Below are 21,388 nucleotides of genomic sequence, written 5' to 3' on the forward strand. Positions count from 1 at the left end.
GGGAAAAAAATTCTCTAATTTTAGAGAATATAATGTAATGGAATATAATGTAATGCAATATTATTGTAATCAGAATAACAGTGAAAGGAATTGCCTGGAAATGAACTGAACTGAACTAAACTGGCCCAGTTTCCTGCATTTGTCAGTAGTTAAAGATGATGTTTTCCATACTTTTCTCCCGCAACTAAAATTTCGTTGGAAAGCGTCTTAAGGTTGTTGTGCCTGCCCATTCTTCTAGGCTATGAGCCCTTGGCTCCTCTTCCACCTTCTGCCTCAGCTGTGCCAGTCTGGCAGGATCGAACGATTGCCTCTGCCAAGTTGCGGCTCCTTGAGTATTCAGCATTCATGGAAGTACAGCGTGACCCTGAAACGGTAACTCTTAAGAGAGGAAATTTGGCACTGTCTTTCATACAGGAGGGAGGAAAGAATGATAGATCTTGCTTTATCCTACAGAATGCAATGAAGTGTCATTTTTAAGACTAACTGAGGGCTACTTGTTATTCCCATCCCATCCCAATTTCTGTGGTGGCTTTATTGCACAAATGACATAGCACACAAGTTAATTTAGTCCATTGTATCAAGATCCAGAGAATTGAGTTTTCACTGTAGTGGTATCATGAGATTTATATCATAAATTCATGCTTACATATCGTTTGAGCTTCCACTAATCTGGTCTTTTTAAAAAGTGATGCCCAGAACTTGAGTTCTGAATTCTCTTTAATGGATTATGAAATATAAAATGTTACGATGGCGCCTTTTGATCTGCTTTTGCTCAGATGGCAGCAATTGGCAAAACCTCTTGAATCATCCAGGGCAAATTAATCAAGGGTGTCCAATGTTTTATTTTTATTTTGCAATATTTCAAACTACATAGTGAACAAAGATGCCATCTGTTCTCTTTTCCATTACAGTATAGCAAACACCTTTTTGTGCATATCGGACAGACGAACCCCTCATACAGTGACCCACTGCTGGAAGCAGTGGACATACGCCAGATTTATGACAAGTTTCCTGAGAAAAAAGGTGGCCTGAAAGAGCTCTATGAGAGAGGACCCCAGAATTCATTTTTCCTGGTCAAGTTTTGGGTAAGAACTTCATGCAGGTTGAAGTTAAGCGGTGTCTCTGATTGTTAAGTCTTTCTTTATATGATAATATGGCAGACGATCTTGCTATTCTTCTTAGTCTATTTCTGTAATAAGTTCTGTCTGCCTGTCTTCCAGAAAGTTGGACCAATTCCCATAACCACCATCCAGCATTGAAGAAGGCTGATATAATTGGGGGTGTAATATACAGTTAGAAAGTATTTTACCAAAGTAGTATGAAATAATCTTAATTTGACTATGGTTTTATTCCTTTTGTATGCTAGGTAGATTTGATATATATATTTGGGTGAAAGATGCTTGGACCCAATCCACTTTTTCCACTGTCCAACTAATCAACATGCTCTTTTAACTAGCATGAATTAGATCACTGTTCCGAGCCAATAGGTCATTCTAATCCATGTTTAATTTGCATGAACTTCTTGCTCTGTTCTAGGCGGATCTGAACAGCACTATCCAGGATGGTCCTGGTGCTTTTTATGGTGTAAGCAGTCAGTATAGCAGTGCTGAAAACATGACCATCACAGTCTCCACTAAGGTGTGCTCCTTTGGAAAACAAGTCGTCGAAAAGGTGGAGGTGAGTTCTGTGCTTTCTTTATGAAGAATGAACAGAAGGAAGACGCTACAGAAAAGTGAACTTATATTTAATGTGGGATTGGAAACGGATTCTCAGAAAAAAAATGCAACATAAGGATTAGGTTGTTTTGTAAACGTGTGTATGTGTATATATATATATGTGTGTGTGTGTGTGTGTGTATGTGTATGTATATATGTATATATGTACCGTATTTTTCGGACCATAAGACACACTTTTTTCCCCAAAAGTGGGGGGGGGAAACGAGGGTGCGTCTTATGGTCCAAAGGTGATCCGTATGGCCAGCCCCAAACTCCGCAAGTGGAAAGCAAGGGAGATTGCCAGTAGCACGAATCGGCACGTGCTGAGAAACGCCGATCTCACGCTCCTGCACTCTCCCTCACTCGGTTTCAGCTTCCCTTGCTACAAGAGAAAGCAGGCTGAAACGGAGTGAGGGAGATTGCCTGGAATGCGAATCGGCTGATCTCGTGCTGCTGCAATCTGCCTCGTTTCAGCCTGCTTTCTCTTGTAGCAAGGGAAGCTGAAACCGAGCGAGGGAGTTTGCAGGAGCGCGAGATCGGCCGATTCGCATTTCTGGCAATCTCCCTCACTCCATTTCAGCTTGCTTTCTGCAAGAGAAAGCCGGGCTGCAGGGCCACCTCCGCGGGTACTGCTTAATGTAGAGAGGGAAGGACAAAGAGGGAGGGAAGGAAGGAAGGAAGGAAGGAAGGAAGGAAGGAAGGAAGGAAGGAAGGAAGGAAGGAAGGGACAATGGGAGAGGGAGAGAAAGAGAGGGTGAGAGAGAGAAGGAGAAAGAATTTTTTTTCTTGTTTTCCTGCTCTAAAAACTGGGTGCGTCTTATGGTCCGGTGCGTCTTATGGTCCGAAAAATACGGTATATGTATGTATGTATGTATAAAATAAATTTAAAAACTGGAATCCCAGGTGTAGACATTTGAAATTAGTAAAAATAAAAACGATGAACTCCAGGATATAAGAGAAAATTCTTCTTTATTGCTGAGCTTTCGTCAACAAGCTGTTGACATCATCAGAGACAGGGCTGAATGATAAGGGAGTCAGTACATACACTTGTATGGCAGTTATAACGTTCAAATTGTGGAAGGTGGGTGTGGCCTGTTCGCGACAAGTTCGCTCGTTTATAATTACAGTGGTTCCGGCTTTGCTGGAAAAGGCCGGTCTCTGGTTGATTTTTAAGTCTGCTAGGCGCGTATCAGCTGCTAGGCACGACTTTTAAAAATCAACCAGAGACCAGCCTTTTCCAGCAAAGCCAGAACCACTGTAATTATAAACGAGCGAACCTGTCACGAACAGGCGACACCCACATTCCACAATTTGAACGTTATAACTGCCATACAAGTGTATGTACTGACTCCCTTATCATTCAGCCCTTGCTCTGATGATGTCAACAGCTTGTTGACGAAAGCTCAGCAATAAAGAAGAATTTTCTCTTATATCTTGGAGTTCATCGTTTTTATTTTTACTAACTTCAAATACACACACACACTTGCTAGAAGCAGGTTATTTGAACTGCAGCCTAGTTCACTATTTCAATATACTCTAGTTCTTTGAATGTTTCACCATCCTCTTTTTCTCCATTTGATTATCTTTTCCATTCTGAGTAGGTATAGGTATTCTGCAGATTAAGCATTGGTAGCTTTACATGAGTACAACCTGATCTCTGTGTGTGTTTCTGCAGACTGAATTTGCTCGGATGGAGAATGGAAGATGTGTGTATCGAATCCATCGGTCTCCTATGTGCGAGTATATGATCAACTTCATCCATAAACTGAAACATCTTCCAGAAAAATACATGATGAATAGTGTCCTGGAGAATTTCACCATCCTACAGGTAAAGAAACTCTTTCTTCTTTCTTCTGTTATGATTCCTACTGTGTTTCCGCAAAAATAAGACCGGGTCTTATATTAATTTTTGCTCCAAAAGATGCATTATTTTCTGATCAAGGATTATATTCGGGGAAATACGGTACTAAATGCATCCATCTGGCTGACAATCTTAAATGGGGCTTGTTTTTGGGGTGGGGCTTATAGTATGGGTGTCCTGAAAAATTATGCTAGGGCTTATTTTCATGTTGGGTTTTATTTTCAGGGAAGCATGGTAGCTGGCTCCTTTCACAGATGCTCAGTAAAGACCTTCTTAATCATTTCATTGTTCTTGCTGCCTAAATGCTAAAACTAATCTTTATAAAAAGGATGAGAAGCAAATCAAGATTAACTAAATTCTCTAGGCTGGGAATCAGAGTGCTTTTCTCTTGGTTTACAAGAAGTCCTTGACTTACAACTGTTAGCTTAGAATCAGTTGAATGGCCTACCCACGGCTACTAATCACCCAGTTCCGAAGTTCCAATGGCTGTTTCCCCTGGTCACATGACCACATTTCGGTTGCTGAGCAACCAGCCCACATTTACAGTCATTTGCCATATCCCATGATCACATGACCTCAATTTACTATGTTTTGGCTGAAAACTGTTGTTTACTTCCAGTTTTCAGCAAAAATACTTTATAGCCGGCATGTCAGAATCACAATGTCATGTGACGTCACACGACGTATCGCGACTTTTTACCCATTGCCGGCAATGGGGTGGGCGTGGTTTCATTGTGACGCATCTGGCCTGTGGGCCGGCAATTTGACATGCCTGCTCTATAGCATACAATGGGTTTGCATAATGGCCATGGCATTCACTATACAACCACCATGTTTGCTTAACAGCCACCACAAAGAAGATTGTAAAATCAGGTTAGTCATGTGGGTGATCCATTTTATGACTGTCAAAACTTACGACTGTAACAGGCAAGCTCTATTACAGTTATAAGTCAAGGACTACCAGCATAAATAATAGTTTTATTCCTTTCCTCTCAGATTTTTCTTCTTTTAGTGCTCATTATTTATTTTTTGTTTAAAAAGGGTGGCTTAATGATTGGCAAATTACATAATTACTTCTCAGGACTACATAGCCATTGAGATTCAGAACATGATGGAGTAGTCCCATGACTTCCTCACATGCTCTGAAACATCTTACCCTGTTCGAAACAGGATGTTATGAATTTATTGGTAACAAGTTCTTTTAGGGTTTTTTTTCTGGATTTTTGCTCATTTAAAGTGCAGGTATGCATCTGTTATGTGACAGCTAACCTAATGAAAGTCATTAGCTCTACAACTCTTATAAATATGGTTTCTTAGAAACACATGATTGTTCTGTAAATTACTCCTCATCCATCGATACTTTTTTTTACTGATTTTCAAAATCAGAAAAAAAAAATCGGTCTCTGCCTGTGATCTTAGCATCTAAAAACTTCATTCAAAAGAGAAAAAGACAGGCAGGAAAAAGGAGAAGAAAAACTCAGGCAACAATTCCTAACAGCTGCTCATACACAGTCCCAAATGGATACAGTTGAGGCAATTGACTAGTTAGTAGGGATAATTATGGTTCCACTATAGTAACTTTGTACTGCTTTTCCGTATATGTTCAACCTTAAGCGGTTCACAAAAAAAAACATGAAACCCAAATAAAAGTTTCTGTCCACACAAAATGGCATTGTATGGACATGAGGTCCTGTAAATAAGAAACAAGTGAGTGGTAAAAATGGGGGAAACGTTATCCTAATGCCATCATTTAAACTGAGTTCTCTAACTTGATCTAAATTTATTGAATTGGATAGAGGAAATCCTGCATAAATTTCAGTGGTCATTTTTTATGCAAAATATGTTACCCTTTCTCTGGATGCATAACTTGACTTTTTCACTCAGTTTGGCTTTGTCTGATCCCCCTGTATGTGTTTTTTTTTAAATCTAGGTTGTTACAAACAGAGATACCCAGGAAACATTACTTTGCATAGCGTTTGTTTTCGAGGTATCAACCAGCGAGCATGGAGCTCAGCATCACGTGTACAAGTTGGTCAAAGACTAAAGCCCCCTCTGGGTTGACTGGACAATTTAAAGAAGTTGGAGGAAAGAGAAGTCTTGTCAGAGAAGCCACCTCTATAGGATGCCTTGACATACATCCTTTGAAAATGAACAAAGAAAAAAAAATGCCAAAAAAAAAAGACTTTTACAATCACAGATGTTTTCTACTTAGGAATGTTTTAAACAAACAAACAAACAGAGAAAAAAAGCATTACAAGAAAACATAAAGTGAAAGGAGAATCGTATCTGGAGGCAGCAGGAAGAACTGATCTTGGGGGCTAGGTCATCAGTATTTCAGGAAATGTTGTTGCCAAGGTCTGGTACCTCTTGATGCCTTCCCAGCAACAGAATGCTAACAGCATCTGGTGAAACGAGACTCTTGTTAATATCCAAATGTGCCTGTGTTTTCCATGCCAAATTCCAGATTCTATCCTAGTGGCTTTGATCTGCTGAGAACAATTAACATAGGCAGGCTGAAGATGCTTTTTCTAAGAAAAAAGGTTGGGAAATCTGATGCTGCCTTTTAACCAATCCAGTCACTGAGGAAGATGACGAACCTTTTTTTTTTAAAAGAATCTCTTGATTAAGTCTGTGTGCAGTGCCAACATAGGGAGTTGGGGCAACATGGGGTGTTGTTGGTTAATTATAAGGAAATAACTTTATTCCCTCAATACCCTGGGCATTTTAAATGTAGGATCACTGCATCGTCCCACCTCCCCACCCAAGCTGAGAAGCTGGTGGAAGGCTTCTGCTGATGATTATGACAAAAAGTGTGGCAATTTTGTCCCAGATGCTTGAATAGAAGACATGAGTAATAGTCGTATAAGATTGGGGGAGGGGAAGAAGGCAAGGGTATGAATGTGCAAGAAAGAGAGAGACTGACTGACTGACTGACTGACTGACTGACTGACTGACTGACTGACTGACTGACTGACTGACTGACTTGGGAAAAAAGAATGAGAACCCCAGCAAGCAAAAGAAGGTCTTAAAAGTATTTGTGGGATATTATGAGTTAGAGTATGTATTAGAAGAAGGAGGGCACTGGGAGGAAAGCAGATGGGGTAATCATGAAATTAACAGTCTGACTAGGGGGATTGTGAGATAACTGTCTAAGGCAGTGTCTTTCAATCTTTACAACTTTATGATTTTGTGGACAGCTGGCTGGGGAAATCTGGAAGTTGAAGTCCACACATCTTAAAGTTGCCAAGGTTGAGAAACATTGGTATAATGGTCTAGGGAAATACTTAGGCTGGCTAAGGCTGAGTAACTTGGACATATTTCATACGTCTGTGGGAATGTAATAATTCTCATAAGAAGCTATTTCTCTTTTTTCTTTGTTTTTACATTTGCCTTGCCAAAACATTATGGGAAAAGCATAGACCAAAGTTCTTGCTGCCTAAGCATTATTCTGGTGAGTTATTAATTTCTCTTCTGCTTCTGTGCTAGTCTCAGAAAAAAGAGCAGAATCTAATTATCCAGGTACATTTTTCCCTCTGTATTATATATCTTTCCCCTAGCAAATCCTTGCAGGGTTTGCTAGTATCAAAATAATTAAGGAGCTACTGAAAGATGAAATGCAGTCCCACATCACTTGAAGGCTGTATTGTTTCTTGTTGAAAACGCTGACATTTAAGTATAAACACAGGCCTCTGATTTTAAACATAGAGTCTAACATAGTTGCCTTTTAATTTAGATTGGTGCTTCTACGATACAAATACTTTTACAGAAATAGTGTCAAGATCATCATGCATGGCATCTCCTGGACTGAGGCCCATAACTTTCCACTATACCCTAATTATTAGCTTGTAGTTTTGGCGGGTCGAATCCCAAGTGCCACGTAACAAAGTGAGCGCCTGTTATTCGTCCCAGCTTCTGCCAACCTAGCAGTTCGAAAGCACGTAAAAATGCAAGTAGAAAAATAGGGACCACTCCGGTGGGAAGGTAACAGCGTTCCGTGCGCCTTTGGCATCTAGTCATGCCGGCCACATGACCACGGAGACATCCTCAGACAAGCGCTGGCTCTTCGGCTTTGAAACGGAGATGAGCACCAGCCCCTAGAGTTGGAAACGACTAGCACGCATGTGCCGGGGAACCTTTACCTTTTAGTTTTGAGTAATAGAGGATTTAACAGAATGTATGGTTTTTCCCTGTCCCTACCATTGAGTCTCTGTCACTAAGCTTTTCCTATCTTGTCCTACGGGTTTTTCACTTAAACGTAAAGCACCTCTTCTTGTCCAATTCCTTCTGATCAATCCAGTAAGACTAACTCCTTAGACCATTGATCTTTCCCAAAGCCAGTAGAATTCTGATGGAGGAATTCCCAAGCAGGTACTTGGGAAAGGGGTAGACTACAAAGCAAGGATGTGATTGTTGGAAAAGGGAGCACAGGGGGTTACCCCCTTTCTAGAACAATTCAGAATGCACAGGTCAAAGCCTGCCGCTATTACATTTTCATGCTTGGGTATTTGTTCCACTTTAAATGGAGGGTGTTTTTTTTAAGGTGCTGTAAGAAGACATTTCATCACAATGAAATGTTTTTCCCCATAGTGTTATTAGCATGTACGGAGGGGAGCCCCAAAGAGACTGTGAAAAGTAGATGGGAAGTTTCAGAATAAAAATATGTTAAAACAGATGAGTTGTGAATTTAGTTCATGGCACTGGGTCATAATATTCAGGTTAAACGTCTGCCTTAACATTGGTTATTCTTTCTTTTTCAAGGGGTTTTGTGCTGGGGGGGCTGTCGTTTTTGCCACTGTCTGAGAGGTAAGATAGTAAATTTGTTTTCATAAAATCATGGTCTCTTTTTCATAACTGACGTGGGCCTCATTTTCACTATTGGCCTGTATGACCACTACATTATTGACATAGTACCGGCATAGTACCGTTTTCACTTCCTGAAGAGTCAGCTTTTGCTGGAAGGACCAGGTACAAAGGCACTGGCTAATTCAGAGTTTGATCAGCAGAGTAAGAATGTTACTAAGAGCCTTTGGACTATTGTTTGAGTGACTCATGCAACTTCAAGGTGGCAACATAAGAAAAACTGACAGAGTCGTTTCCCAACCCTTTGAAGGATGTTTTAAATTCAAGTAAGATTGTGGGAGGTTTTCCCCCTATGAATTGATTGTAATTGATTCCACCCAAGAACTTCTGGATAACTCCATTGCAATGTTAGAACAAACACTCCTTTCTGTACTGAGGAGTTCCCAAGGTGGTCACAGTAATGGAATGGTACACAGAAATGGAATTTGTAGAGAACCAAGTCACAATTTGCTCAGAACTGTGCCTTATTTTGCAACGTGTTGTGTTCTGGAGAGATGAGCAACATGTGCTGAAAATTCTATCAAGCAATGCCAAGTGGAAATCATGCTTCTCCTCTCTTCCTCACCTCATGTTAATCCTGCTCCACTGTCCTTGGTAAATTGAATGTTCCAAGCATAACCTCATGTGTTGTTTGGGCAAACTGGTCGCTGTGATGCCACAACCTTGGGTCCTAAATGTTATTCTTAGGAAGAATTGACTGGACAATAAATGCCAGCTTTGACATTCAGGTACGTTTTGAGATTCCTCAAGCATTTGGGGAGAGGTACAGCATCCTTGGTATCAATAGCTACTACAGCTAATATGGGAGAAGGCAAAATCAATAGTGCCTGGGATGTTGAATTCCTTTTTGTTTCAGCCATCAGCATCTATAAGGACAGGAGTGCTGGGCTGATTTATATGTAGCATTTTTCATTCCTCAATGAAAAATTCTAGGAATTAAGATTAAACTTTCCCTATTCTCATTAGCTCATGTATAATAAAATAATCTGTTGAAAAAGATGTGGGGAGAACAACAAAGGCCTTTACGTAAATGCAGGTTCTTGTATTACATTGACAATCACCAGCTAAAACCTTTCAAATAGGCCTCCTCTTAAACCGGACTGTTACATTTCTCATCTTTTTAGTCCTCCCATGCCATATTATTATATTTTCTATCCCCAGCTTTCCTCTTCAGATTCCCCTCCACCCTTGGCCTCAACTTTCAGATAGATTACAAGTGCCTATTTGGTGTCCCCAGATAGTGACAGCAAGCTTAAGGAAAGAATGTCAAGAATGCTTCATGAATGTTTCCTGGATATACCACAAATCTCAACAACCAACTCTCCCCCACATCCCATGTATTTATGAATTTCACATGAAGTACTGTTTTATTTTTTTAAAGACTGTAAAACCTACCAGGGTTATGGTCACCTTTTTTTAGAGCTCTGTCAGTCCACAATGTAAAACCATTTTTATGTATTATATTTTGTGTATTTTTTTAATCCAGTTGTGATGGGTTGTATCATATATTATTGTGTTTACTGTATGTCCATCTTCAACTAGATGAGACAGTGGAGCTTCTAGAAAGCTATGGTCTGCTGAAAACTATTAAACTTATTGTTCATGGGTTGGCTCAAAAATCTTTTTGCATTTGTATTTTTGTTTTCTTGTTTGTTCACAGCATATTTTCAAGAAGCAGCTTTAGTCTGACTCTTAATTTGATCCACATTTAGCCATAAAAGAATTTAATTGTGTTTTATATGTTCCATTGATTTCAATGGGTTTGCTTTTATATATTGGTAAGTCTCAAGTTACTATTTTATCCATAATGTTCTACCAGGCACATTCTTTAAAATTCTGTGTGTATCCCATAAAAACTTCATTTTGCTGCACAAGGGGGAAAAATTGCATTGCATTCAGAATTCAGTTCTTGTAAATACTTACTTGTAACAAAAACGTATATGATAACTTGTGTGAAGAGATTATCGCTACAATATTCAAGTGAAGTTTTCGTGTTCTTGGCATAGAGTTGTTTAACTCCATTTGGAAGCAGCTCAAATATTCTTTCCTCTTTCTAGCATCAGACCATGACAAAATTGTGAAGTTTGCTGCAAAATCAAAATACTGGCTGACAAGCATCTAATTGTTTTATGTCCTTCCTATCCCCAGATTCTCAAACCAAATGCAATTTACATTATTAAAGTTTCTGAATCTCGCTTTATTAATATGGCAATTACTGAATACATGTTTTTTACTTTAAATATTAACAGACAAGTAGAGGAAGCAGAGCATAGAAGAGCACGCATAATACTGAACCTTTTTATGAATTTTTGACATATTCCATAAGAGTAGCTACACTGATCGGTTACAGCAAAACTAACAAAGAATATTTTAACATTTTAAAATTTTCATAGTAAATGTGTTAATTATGGCATCACTTCATCAGTTGCAAGAAATTTCACACACATACATACTTACATACACATATACTTGTATATGAGGGAGTTATCAGCTGTAGAAGAATACAGTAGTAATTGCATTCGGGCCCAATCAAAATTATGCTAATCCATAAACTACTTCAATAATTATACACTGAAGATCCCATCTCAAATTGATTTATATCAGAATAGTCACATAGTATCACCATTGCATATGGGAATACTTGCCTTTTTAGTGTGGTCACTTCTGATCTCCGACTTTATCCTTCTGTTGCTTTTCACACTGTAGCATGCAGAAGATAAGCTAGTAAATGAGCCTGTAAAAGTCTATGGAGATGCTCAATCATCCAGGTCATGGTTGTCCCAAAGGTGCTTTTCCAAAAGGCAATTGGATTTTCTTGGCTTTTTTTCCTTGAAAACATTTTGCATGGTGTAAACTAAATGCATATATTTCTGCACTATGTATTCAAAGTTGATAAAGCCATAAGAATGACTGCATTCAAATGCTCTTTCACAGTTCATTCGGCTCATGGCATGTGCAACTTAATTGTTTCGTGCTCTAATAATTTAACCTTGTGAATTCACAAATCATCAGACAAGCTATCCAATAAAATTGTATAACAGGTTGATACAATCCTGCTTTCATACAAAATAACACCAAGAGATAGTCACATGGTCGCAATTTGGGTTAGACATGTCAAACCCGCGATGTCACATGACATCGTGCAACATATCGGAGCTTTTTCTCTCTTGCAATGGGGTGGACACAGTTTTGGGATGACGCATGCGGCCCGTGGGCCGGCAGTTTGACTCCATAACCAGCTTGCATTTACAAAGATTGAAGCCTCTAGCAGTCACATCATCATGCCATGATTGCAGCTGGCTTCTGACAAGTAAAGTCAATTGGAGAAGCTGGATTTGCTTAATAACTACGTTTGTCAGTTAACAATCATATAATTCATTTAATGACTGCACTCCTTAGTGACCAAAATTCCAGTTCCAATTCTGGTTGTAAATCAACCAGAAGGAAGGAATGGAATGAAAACAGGATGATTGAATAATTGAAGGAAGAGAAAGTGCAAGTTCTGAATGGAAAAAAAATCAAAAAATTATCTATCTCCCAGTAAAATTAATGGCATATAGATATAGGAAAAGATAATATGGAAGCTGCTTGAACATAGTAAAAATAATTATACAGTGTGACAGAAATGTGAGAATTTGCTAATTAGAAATATGAAAAATACACTAGGTGGACTGATGAAGAGGATCTACGTGAGGAGAAATACATTTAAAAGAATGTTCAAAAATTAGGAAAAGATACTGTATCATAAAGAAAAATAATTGCAAAAATATAGTTAAAAGAATGCAGAGAAATTTTGATGGAAATTTCAAATGAACAAGTAAATACATTATTGACTTAATTGAAAACAGCATTGCATTTCATTTTATTATCAATAAATCTTCATTACAGTTGGCTACAAGCTCTGTGAGATCTTTTCATATTCTTTCTGCTATACAGCATTCAAGGATTCCCTATAGATGAGATAGCTATCACCCAGAGAAGATAACATAACCTGCACTGGGTTATGCTATTAATCATGAGGACATGTTTTCCAAGGTTAAGTAACAGGCAACTGATAGGATAAAACAATGAAACAGGCTTTTCACCTATTTCATTGTATCTGAACTACATATGCAAACTCTTTGTTTGATTCGCTCTTTTCTAAAACTTCAGGAATCGTTTCTGCAGAAAAGCATTCCTTCAGGTAGCAAAAAATGCCACAGCTAAATGAGAGAAATTGGAAGCCAATTTTCTACAAGGATGTTTCTCCAAAATTCCATTCAATATGGTTATTTATTTTTGATCCTGAATGATAGCTACAACTGCTCAGATGATAAAGCTGTGATAATCTTTGGTTATTATTCAATCCCTGCTTTTTTTAGACTGCAGATAATATGTTTTAGAGAAGTAATCTTGTAGAAGCTCCAGGCTAATATACTTTAACTTTGTGGCAAAAAGGTATTATTTTTCTAACTGAAGTAATTTCATATTTAAACATTGAAAAAAGACTGGGGTGCCACGCTGACTAGTTTTCATAGAATTGTATTGTGCATAATTTGCAGTGTGTTCATTTCACGATCACCCCATTTTCCCAAATAATAACACCTTACAGTGCTAGCTCATCAATTTAACATTAGAAAAAATATATAGCAACGTCAATAAATTGTTCTGGTTTTGTGAAACAAAATTTTATTAGGGCTTCCACACTATCAGTTATTCTATTATTATTCCATGAAAGATTGTTGTTAAATAAAATGAATAGCTACCCCTTTGCATTTGATTTTTTTTCAGTTTCATTTTGGTCTGATTTCCATTTATATTTTACGTTATATTTTGCATTCTTTGAGGAGATGAGTATTTTGGTCTTTGGATAATGGATGAAAGACAGTGTTCTGTACGATCTACTAGTGAGAAGAATGTGAAATAAATCAGTTTGAGAACACATACAGCTTTCTATTATCTCTGGCCAACTAAAAGCATTTAATTGGATAAATTTATAAACCCAATCAAACATATCAAGGATAATAAGAATCAAAACAAACAGGCATTTTTGCTTCACATGAGGCAACCACACTGGTAGACATTTGAACCTAATCTGGATAAATAAATAAATAATAGTAATAGCAATAGTCTACCTATTTCTCAAAGTTTGATTCATTTGAATGCAGTCTAATTTAAACAAGATATGGAAAGCAGGCAGAGGACAGTTGCTGCAGTTCTTTTTGTATTTATCAAATTTATTTGCTGCCCATCTCACAGTTCAAGTGATGCTAAGCAGCTTTTGAACATGCTAATAATAGTTGCCCTCTGGATCATGTGATCAAGAAAGAGGAGTCTTAGAATGGAGGACTTGGCAGCATCCTAAAACCATTGACAACATGTCTCCCATTGGGTTGCATGGATTTCTTCTTGGATTTTTTCCCCACAGCCCCTTAATAGATCTGACCCCTTCAAACACAATAGTTTTTTGTTTTTGTTTTTTGCCAACTTCTCCACCCAAACCAAGTTTGGTCCCATTGCACTCAGTTTCCAGAGAGTTATCCTGCTGGTATCCAAGCCCTTTTAAGTAATTATTTTCCAACAGTCAGTTTAATTTGGAAAATATAAAAGGGCATCAGTCTTGAAAGCAGTAACTAAAAGTTGAGGCTGTCCATTCTAACAGCTGCTTTTGTTTACATGAGTGATATTGATGATACTTATTTTCTTACTAATGGGCATTTGTCTTCAGAGTTAATTCACAGGTAAGTAACCTGCATCCCCGAGTCATAAGTAAATCCAGTTCCTTTTTGCCACCCTTAGATCAAAAGGTGTATAGCCCTTAGAACAGGCATGTCAAATTCATGACATCATGTGACGTCGCATGACGCATCACGACTTTTTCCCCATTGCCGGCAATGGGGTGGGCGCGGTTTCAGTATGATGCATCTGGGCCACAGACCAGCAGTTTGACATGCCTGCCTTAGAAGATCTGCAATGTCTGACATGAATAACTTTTGGAAGAGTAAATACATCAGCCTCACAACCAAATGGAGATTAGTTAATGCAATAATTTTTCCAGTTGCTACTTACAGCTAGGAAACTTGTGGTACTGAAAGTGACTATTACGCATCCCATGGAATGCATAGCCTCACTTAAAGTCAAGATCGCCAAACAGAAGCTGTCATACTTTGGTCATATCATGAGAGCTGACTCACTCAAAAAGTCAATCATGCTGGGAATGATCAGCGGAAAAAGGAGAAGGGACCACCCTAGCATCCGCTGGCTGGACACTATAAAAGATGACACTGAGATGACCATAGCAGATCTGAAGAAGGCAGTGCAAGACAGAGGGATATGGAGAGTGCTGATCCATAGAGTGGCCAAGGTCAGACATGACTGAATGGCTACTGATGATGACGGATTCCTTTTTACTAAGATTGTAGAAAACATGGCCTGCGCAAAGCTTTGCAAAAAATGCTCCGTTTTGATGGGGCCTTAATGAAACTCCTTACATGTAGCACCACAAAGTGAAGTACACCTATTGTTAAAATTGATATCCATCATACCACATACGGTACTCTTTTCAAAACGATGAGCAAAATAAATCATCCTTAGAGGGACAGCTCTCTCCATATTTTGAATGGTCATTAGTGGCATTAGCTTCAATTCAGGTAAATGCAACAAGTTTCAAGTCATGGTTTTGTTTATGCCCTTAATTTGACATATACATACCCATCCTGCAAATCAGCTTTGGGATAAGCAACTTGCAAAACACAGGAAAGCAAAATAAGTAGAAAGTCAAACAGAGTAAAGACCGGAAATGAAAGAAAAAGGAACTCTAACTTAATCTGCATTATACCATTATCCTTACTTCAATACATTCATACAACAATTCCAGTACTGATTCTGCTCTTTAATCAAGTCATCATAAATAAATAAATAAATAAATAAATAAATAAATAAATAAATAAATAAATAAATAAATGTGATCCAAAAAGAATGAAATATAATGACATATATAGTGATAAAGCCTCCAAAAGACATCTTAGAATACAAGACAGCTGGAAAGGACCTTGGAGGTCTTCTAGTCCAGGGCTTTTCAACCAGTGGTACGGGTACCACTTGTGGTACATTGGCACCTGGCAGGTGGTACGCGACCATCCTAGAAAAGTGGTAGTGGGGGAGGGGAATGAGCTGAACCAGTGGCAGCACCACACAAGCCTGAGCGAGAGACGGCTGGAGCTGCAGGGCTGTCAGGACTCAGTGGAAGCACCAGGATCAGTGCTTCTTCAGGGCTGTCAGGCTCAGTGGAAGCACCAGGATCAGTGCCAGGCTCCAGCTAGAGCTTGGCACTGATGCTGGTGCTTCTGCTGAGCCCAGAAGAAGCACCAATCAGCTGGAATGTTGCAGCATCTCCAGATTCAGATCCTTGGCAACTGATTCATATTTATGACGGTCACAGTGTCCCAGGGTCATGTGAAGTGACCAAAACCTGCTGTAACCACCCAGCAGACAGGGGGAGGAAATAAAAACCAAAGACCCCCCCCACCCCACCCCCACTGCCAATCCTCAACAGAAATGCTCACAACAATGAAAATCTCGAACAGGAGGAAGAGCGCCGCCGGGCGTGCAGGCAGGTGTCTTGCTCAGCTGTGGCTTGGGGGGCACTTTTTTCAGTGCCATGGTAACTTCGAACAGTCACTAAGCGAACTGTTGTAAGTCGAGGACTACCTGTACTTCATCACTTTTTTCCTTTCTTTTTTTTGGGGTCATCAAGTTTTTGACACCTTGCTAGGTGACTGGTGGTACTTGGATGTTGCCATATCCTACAATGGGTGAAAAGGTTGAAAAGCCCTGTTCCAGTACAGCCCCCCGCTCAAGCAGGAGAACCTATACCATCTCAGACAAATAATAATTTAGCAATAGTTTGCAACACTTCACTGGATTGCTCCTAATAGAAGCTCTGCTTTTTTGATGTTCTAATAAACAGCTGAGATGAAAAAAAAGCAATTTGGTTCAACTGTATATTATCGAAAGCCTAAGGTTGACAGTTATTTGGAAATCCTGGCTTTCATTCAGTTCTCATGCTATCTCCAGATTAATTAAGGTATTCTTTTCTATACCTTGGGAAGATAACACAGAAATGTCAAGATAACACTGATAGAAAAAACAATTACAAAATACAACTCACTGCAATACAACTCACTGCAATTCTTGGCACACCCAGGGAAGCTATAAGTGGTAGAGCTTACCTTTTATTCCTAGCTATTTTCATGTTATGTTCTTGGTTTTAGCTTTTATTTCATTATGCCAGGTTCATAAATTAAATAAAGCAATAAAATCAATGCGGTAAAATGATCTCTGGCGGGCCCGAGATAGGGGTTACTCCTCTATCCTGGTCTTATTAGATCTCTCAGCGGCTTTTGATACCATCGACCATGGTATCTTGCTGCGTCGTCTTGAGGGGTTGGGAGTGGGAGGCACCGTTCTACGATGGTTCTCCTCCTACCTCTCGGGCCGTTCGCAGACGGTGTTGGCAGGAGGGCAGAGGTCAACCCCAAGGCCCCTTAGTTGTGGAGTGCCTCAGGGATCGGTGCTCTCGCCCCTCCTGTTCAACATCTATATGAAGCCGCTGGGTGAAATCATTTGTGGTTTTGGGGTGAGGTATCACCAATATGCGGATGATACCCAGTTGTTCATCTCCACCCCAAACCAACCCAGTGATGCCCTCGATGTGATGTCCCGTTGCCTGGAAGCGGTACAGATTTGGATGGGAAAGAACAGGCTCCGGCTCAACCCGGCCAAAACTGAGTGGCTTTATGTACCGACATCTCGTTTAGTTCAAGAGGTTCCATCTTTGATTATAGGAGGAGAGATATTACCTCCCGTTGATAGAGCACGCAACCTGGGCGTCCTCCTGGATTCACGACTCAGTTTTGAAGATCATATTGGAGTCGTGGCTAGGGGGGGCATTTGCCCAGATTCGCCTGGTACACCAGTTGCGCCCCTTTCTAGACCGAGATGCCCTACGTACAGTCACCCACGCACTCGTTACCTCCCGTATATACTGTAATGCTCTCTACATGGGGCTGCCCTTGAAGACCACCCGGAGGCTTCAACTGGTGCAGAGTGCAGCTGCACGGGTAGTGATGGGAGCACCCCGATACTCCCATATTACACCCCTCCTGCGTGAGCTGCATTGGCTACCGGTTGCCCTCCGGGTGAGATTTAAGGTGCTGGTTCTTACCTTTAAAGCCCTACATGGCTTAGGCCCGGGATACTTGCAGGACCATTTGCTGCCGGGAACGAATTCCCATCGCCCAGTACGCTCACACAGAGAAGGCCTCCTCAGGGTACCATCGGCTAGACAATGTCGGCTTGCGACCCCCAGGGGAAGAGCCTTCTCTGTGGGAGCGCCAGCCCTGTGGAACCAGCTCCCCCCTGAGCTTCGGATGGCCCAAGATCTCCAGTCCTTTCGCTGCGGCCTCAAAACACTCCTTTTCCACCTGGCTGACCTAGACTGACAGGGATTTTAATTATATTTACAATTCTAACTTTATTCTTTATTTTAATTTATTTCAAATTTTATTTTTTAATTTACTGTACAGAGACCTTTAAGTTTTGATGTTGTTAGCCGCCCTGAGTCCCTCGGGAGATAGGGCGGGATATAAATCCCATTAATAAATAAATAAATAAATAAAATGGCTCTTATAAATGTTTATCTTGAAATTTTATTCACTTTAATCCTATTATCGTGAAATATTATATTTCACAAGTATTATTATGTAAGTACAGTATTATTATTTTATTATGAAATAATAGGCCAGTTTTGAAAGTTGTAGTTTTTATGGTATATAAGACAAATGTACATGATATAATTTCATTGAAAGGAACTGTATATAGTAAGTGTATATATAGTATTGTAAAAGGAAGAGGAAGAGGAAGAAGAGAAAAAAAATGGTGATAAGAATATGTAGTATTGTTTCTGAAGTATGGTTAAACAAAATATGTCCGATTCATGATAAATAAAGCAATGACACAAATGGATCCTTGTTGCTTCTTTACAATGAAATTAGCATAGGAATAGCTAGGCAGCCATGTTAAAGTGTTACCTAGCAGTTTTTATACTGACAGAAATGTATGTTGGCATAATCCCACTACTCTGAGTTCTCTTCTGTCCCAGCAACAAGGCTAATGAATAATGTTGTCCTTTCTATTTTTTAATACAAGCCAAGATAAGCAAAGTAATCCATAGATTCTCTTGGCTCTATTTCCCTCCCAAGAGGTGCATCTGCTGGGATCATCAGAAAAGTCCAGAAGACAGCCACAACTTTATGATTGAAGCCCTACTCCAGGGGTCTTTAAACTTGGCCCTTTTATGATTTGTGAACTTCAACTCCCAGAATTCCTCAGCCAGCGTGCCTGGCTGAGGAATTCTTGGAGTTGAAGTCCACAAATCATAAAAGGGCCAAGTTTGAAGACCCCTGCCCTACTCCTTTTTACTTGAATTGCTTATGCAGCATATGGGAAAATCAGCAGGCTTCAATTGTGGGCTTGTGATCATCTTAACAGTTTTTAACCCCTCCTGCAGATATCCCTAGACACCAACAGCCTTTTTTTAGTATGAAGAGGTATGGGACTGGAATACTGGGATAATCGCAGATGACTTTAAGAGGTTTCAGCTCTGGGCTGGGAATGTGACAAAGCAATGCAAAAGCAAACCTGTGGGTATCTGGACATATTCATGCCTAACTCAGGAGCAGGTGAGGAGGCACCCAAATAAATTTCTTGTGGCTCCATTAGTGCCTTAAACAGGAGCCATTAGGAAGCTAAGTGTGTAGTTTAGTTCATTTATAGATTTAGACAAGTGTTTTCTCAGCTGTAGCAACTTTAAGATACTGAGTTGAAGTCCACACATCATAAAGTTATAGAAGTTGAAAAACATTAGACAACTAGAAAAAGATTTTACCACTAATATCACTGGATTTTGCTTCCTGAACACTTATGGTGTATCTTATAGATTTTGGCTGCTTATCATGAAAATAATTTAACCTATCACATACCATTTCACTAAAAAAAAATCTTCTGTTTTGCTATGTATACCCTTCAGTATCTGTTGGCCACACTGCACATGTGAAATATACAAAACACGTGACTGTTGTTGAAGCACATCCATTACACCAAGTACAACTGGAATATCTGTGAAGTGGCTCTGCTGCTTGGAATGTAGATAGATATACCACGTATTGTTGTTGCAAATGGGTTAGCAGTGTAAGAGAGTTGCATTATATTAAAAAGAACTGACCACTCTGAATTTGGTTCCAGGAAAGAAAAAGATGACACATGAACCACTTGTTGACCCAAAAAAGATATTTTTTGCCTCCATGTCACATCAAACTCGGAGTGATGGAAATTTTTGTGAAAATGATGAACAAGGAAGATGAAGGTTTTTGTTATTTGAGATAGATGTTTTCAAGAATAATTGATGCTAAGCTTAAGGAAAGCATTTTTGTTGGTCCACAGATCAGAAAAGTTACCAATGACAACCAGTTTGAAGATCTATTAGTGAGATCAAAGAAAATCACCTGACAGTATTCAAAGATGTAGTGGAGAATTTTCTTGGCAGCTACAGAGAAGCAAACTACATTTAGCTAGATGGCAAATTTCTTACAACATGCAAGATCATGAAGTGCAACATGTCACTGCAGATTGATGTTCTGCATTCATACTTGGACTTCTTTCTAGGTTCAGTTAATGATGTACATGGTGAAAAGTTTCACCAAGACATTGATACATGGAAAAATGCTATCAGGGCAAATGGAATCCATCAATGCTGGCTAACTATTGCTGGACACTGCAGCGAGAAGCACTGGACAAAAATCAGCAGCAAAACATATAGTCCTGTTGAACTCATGCAGCATTTCAGGAACATTATGCAAATAAATATATTATAGTCATTAAAAGTTAATTTTATATTTCTTACAATTCCAACATGATATAGTCATTCTGAAAATATATTTGTGTTCAGTTTAAAAGGGTCTGGGGAAGAAATGGAGGTAGTGACAGATTTTATTTTCCTGGGCTCCAAGATCACTGCAGATGGGGACTGTAGCCAAGAAATTAAAAGACGCTTGCTCCTGGGGAGGAAAGCCATGGCAAATATAGACAGCACACTAAAAAGCAGAGACATCACCCTGTCAACAAAAGTGCGTATAGTCAAGGCTATGGTCTTCCCAGTTGCAATGTATGGCAGTGAAAGCTGGACCATAAGAAAGGCTGAGCGCCAAAGAATTGAAGCCTTTGAACTATGGTGCTGGAGAAGACTCCTGCGAGTCCCTTGGACTGCAAGGCGATCAAACCGGTCAGTCCTTGAGGAGATCAACCCTGACTGCTCTTTAGAAGGCCAGATCCTGAAGCTAAAACTCAAATACTTTGGCCACCTAATGAGAAGGAAGGACTCACTGGAGAAGAGCCTAATGCTGGGAAAGATTGAGGGCAATAGAAGAAGGGGACGACAGAGAATGAGGTGGCTGGATGGAGTCACTGAAGCAGTAGGCGTGAGCTTAAATGGACTCCAGAAGATGGTAGAGGACAGGAAGGCCTGGAGGAACATTGTCCATAGGGTCGCGATGGGTCGGACACGACTTCGCAACTAACAACAACAACAACATCATAATCACCAGAAGTTTTTCAGGAAGCAAAACCTTTTTTAAAAAAATGGTTGTCCAGTATATTTTTTCTAAGGTCAAAAACAAAAACAAAAATCTAAATGATGTGTTAAGATTTTTAAATTGGGTTAACTCAGGGATTGTGTTCATAAGAAAGGTAAAAACCTGCACAAATGGCTTACTGGAGTTTTTGTGTGCACATGAAGAAATGCAAAGTTTATTTTTTTTTCTATGTTTAAACAGTCCTTAAATCATTAACTATGCCAAAAACCTTTAGCACTTCTAATTTGCACTTCAAGTGCCTTCCTTTTTTTTTTTTTTTTTGA

The 21,388-nt window shown here is 39.5% G+C and overlaps 1 protein-coding gene across 2 annotated transcripts in view; it reads left to right on the forward strand.

Annotated features, from left to right (window-relative positions):
- Window positions 1–10,496, forward strand: part of TEAD3 (TEA domain transcription factor 3) — a 98,258-nt gene extending 87,762 nt beyond the window's left edge. For both annotated transcript variants that reach the window (XM_081324523.1, XM_081324524.1), the window contains exons 9-13: window positions 239–372; window positions 912–1,085; window positions 1,537–1,677; window positions 3,391–3,543; window positions 5,507–10,496. In XM_081324523.1, coding sequence (XP_081180649.1) covers window positions 239–372; window positions 912–1,085; window positions 1,537–1,677; window positions 3,391–3,543; window positions 5,507–5,620 — 716 coding nt within the window. In that variant the 3' untranslated portion in view covers window positions 5,621–10,496. The remainder of the gene's footprint in view (window positions 1–238; window positions 373–911; window positions 1,086–1,536; window positions 1,678–3,390; window positions 3,544–5,506) is intronic.
- The last annotated feature ends 10,892 nt before the right edge of the window (window positions 10,497–21,388 follow it).

This window comes from Vipera berus, assembly GCF_964194415.1.
Source record: "Vipera berus genome assembly, chromosome: 3".
NCBI lineage: Eukaryota > Metazoa > Chordata > Lepidosauria > Squamata > Viperidae > Vipera > Vipera berus.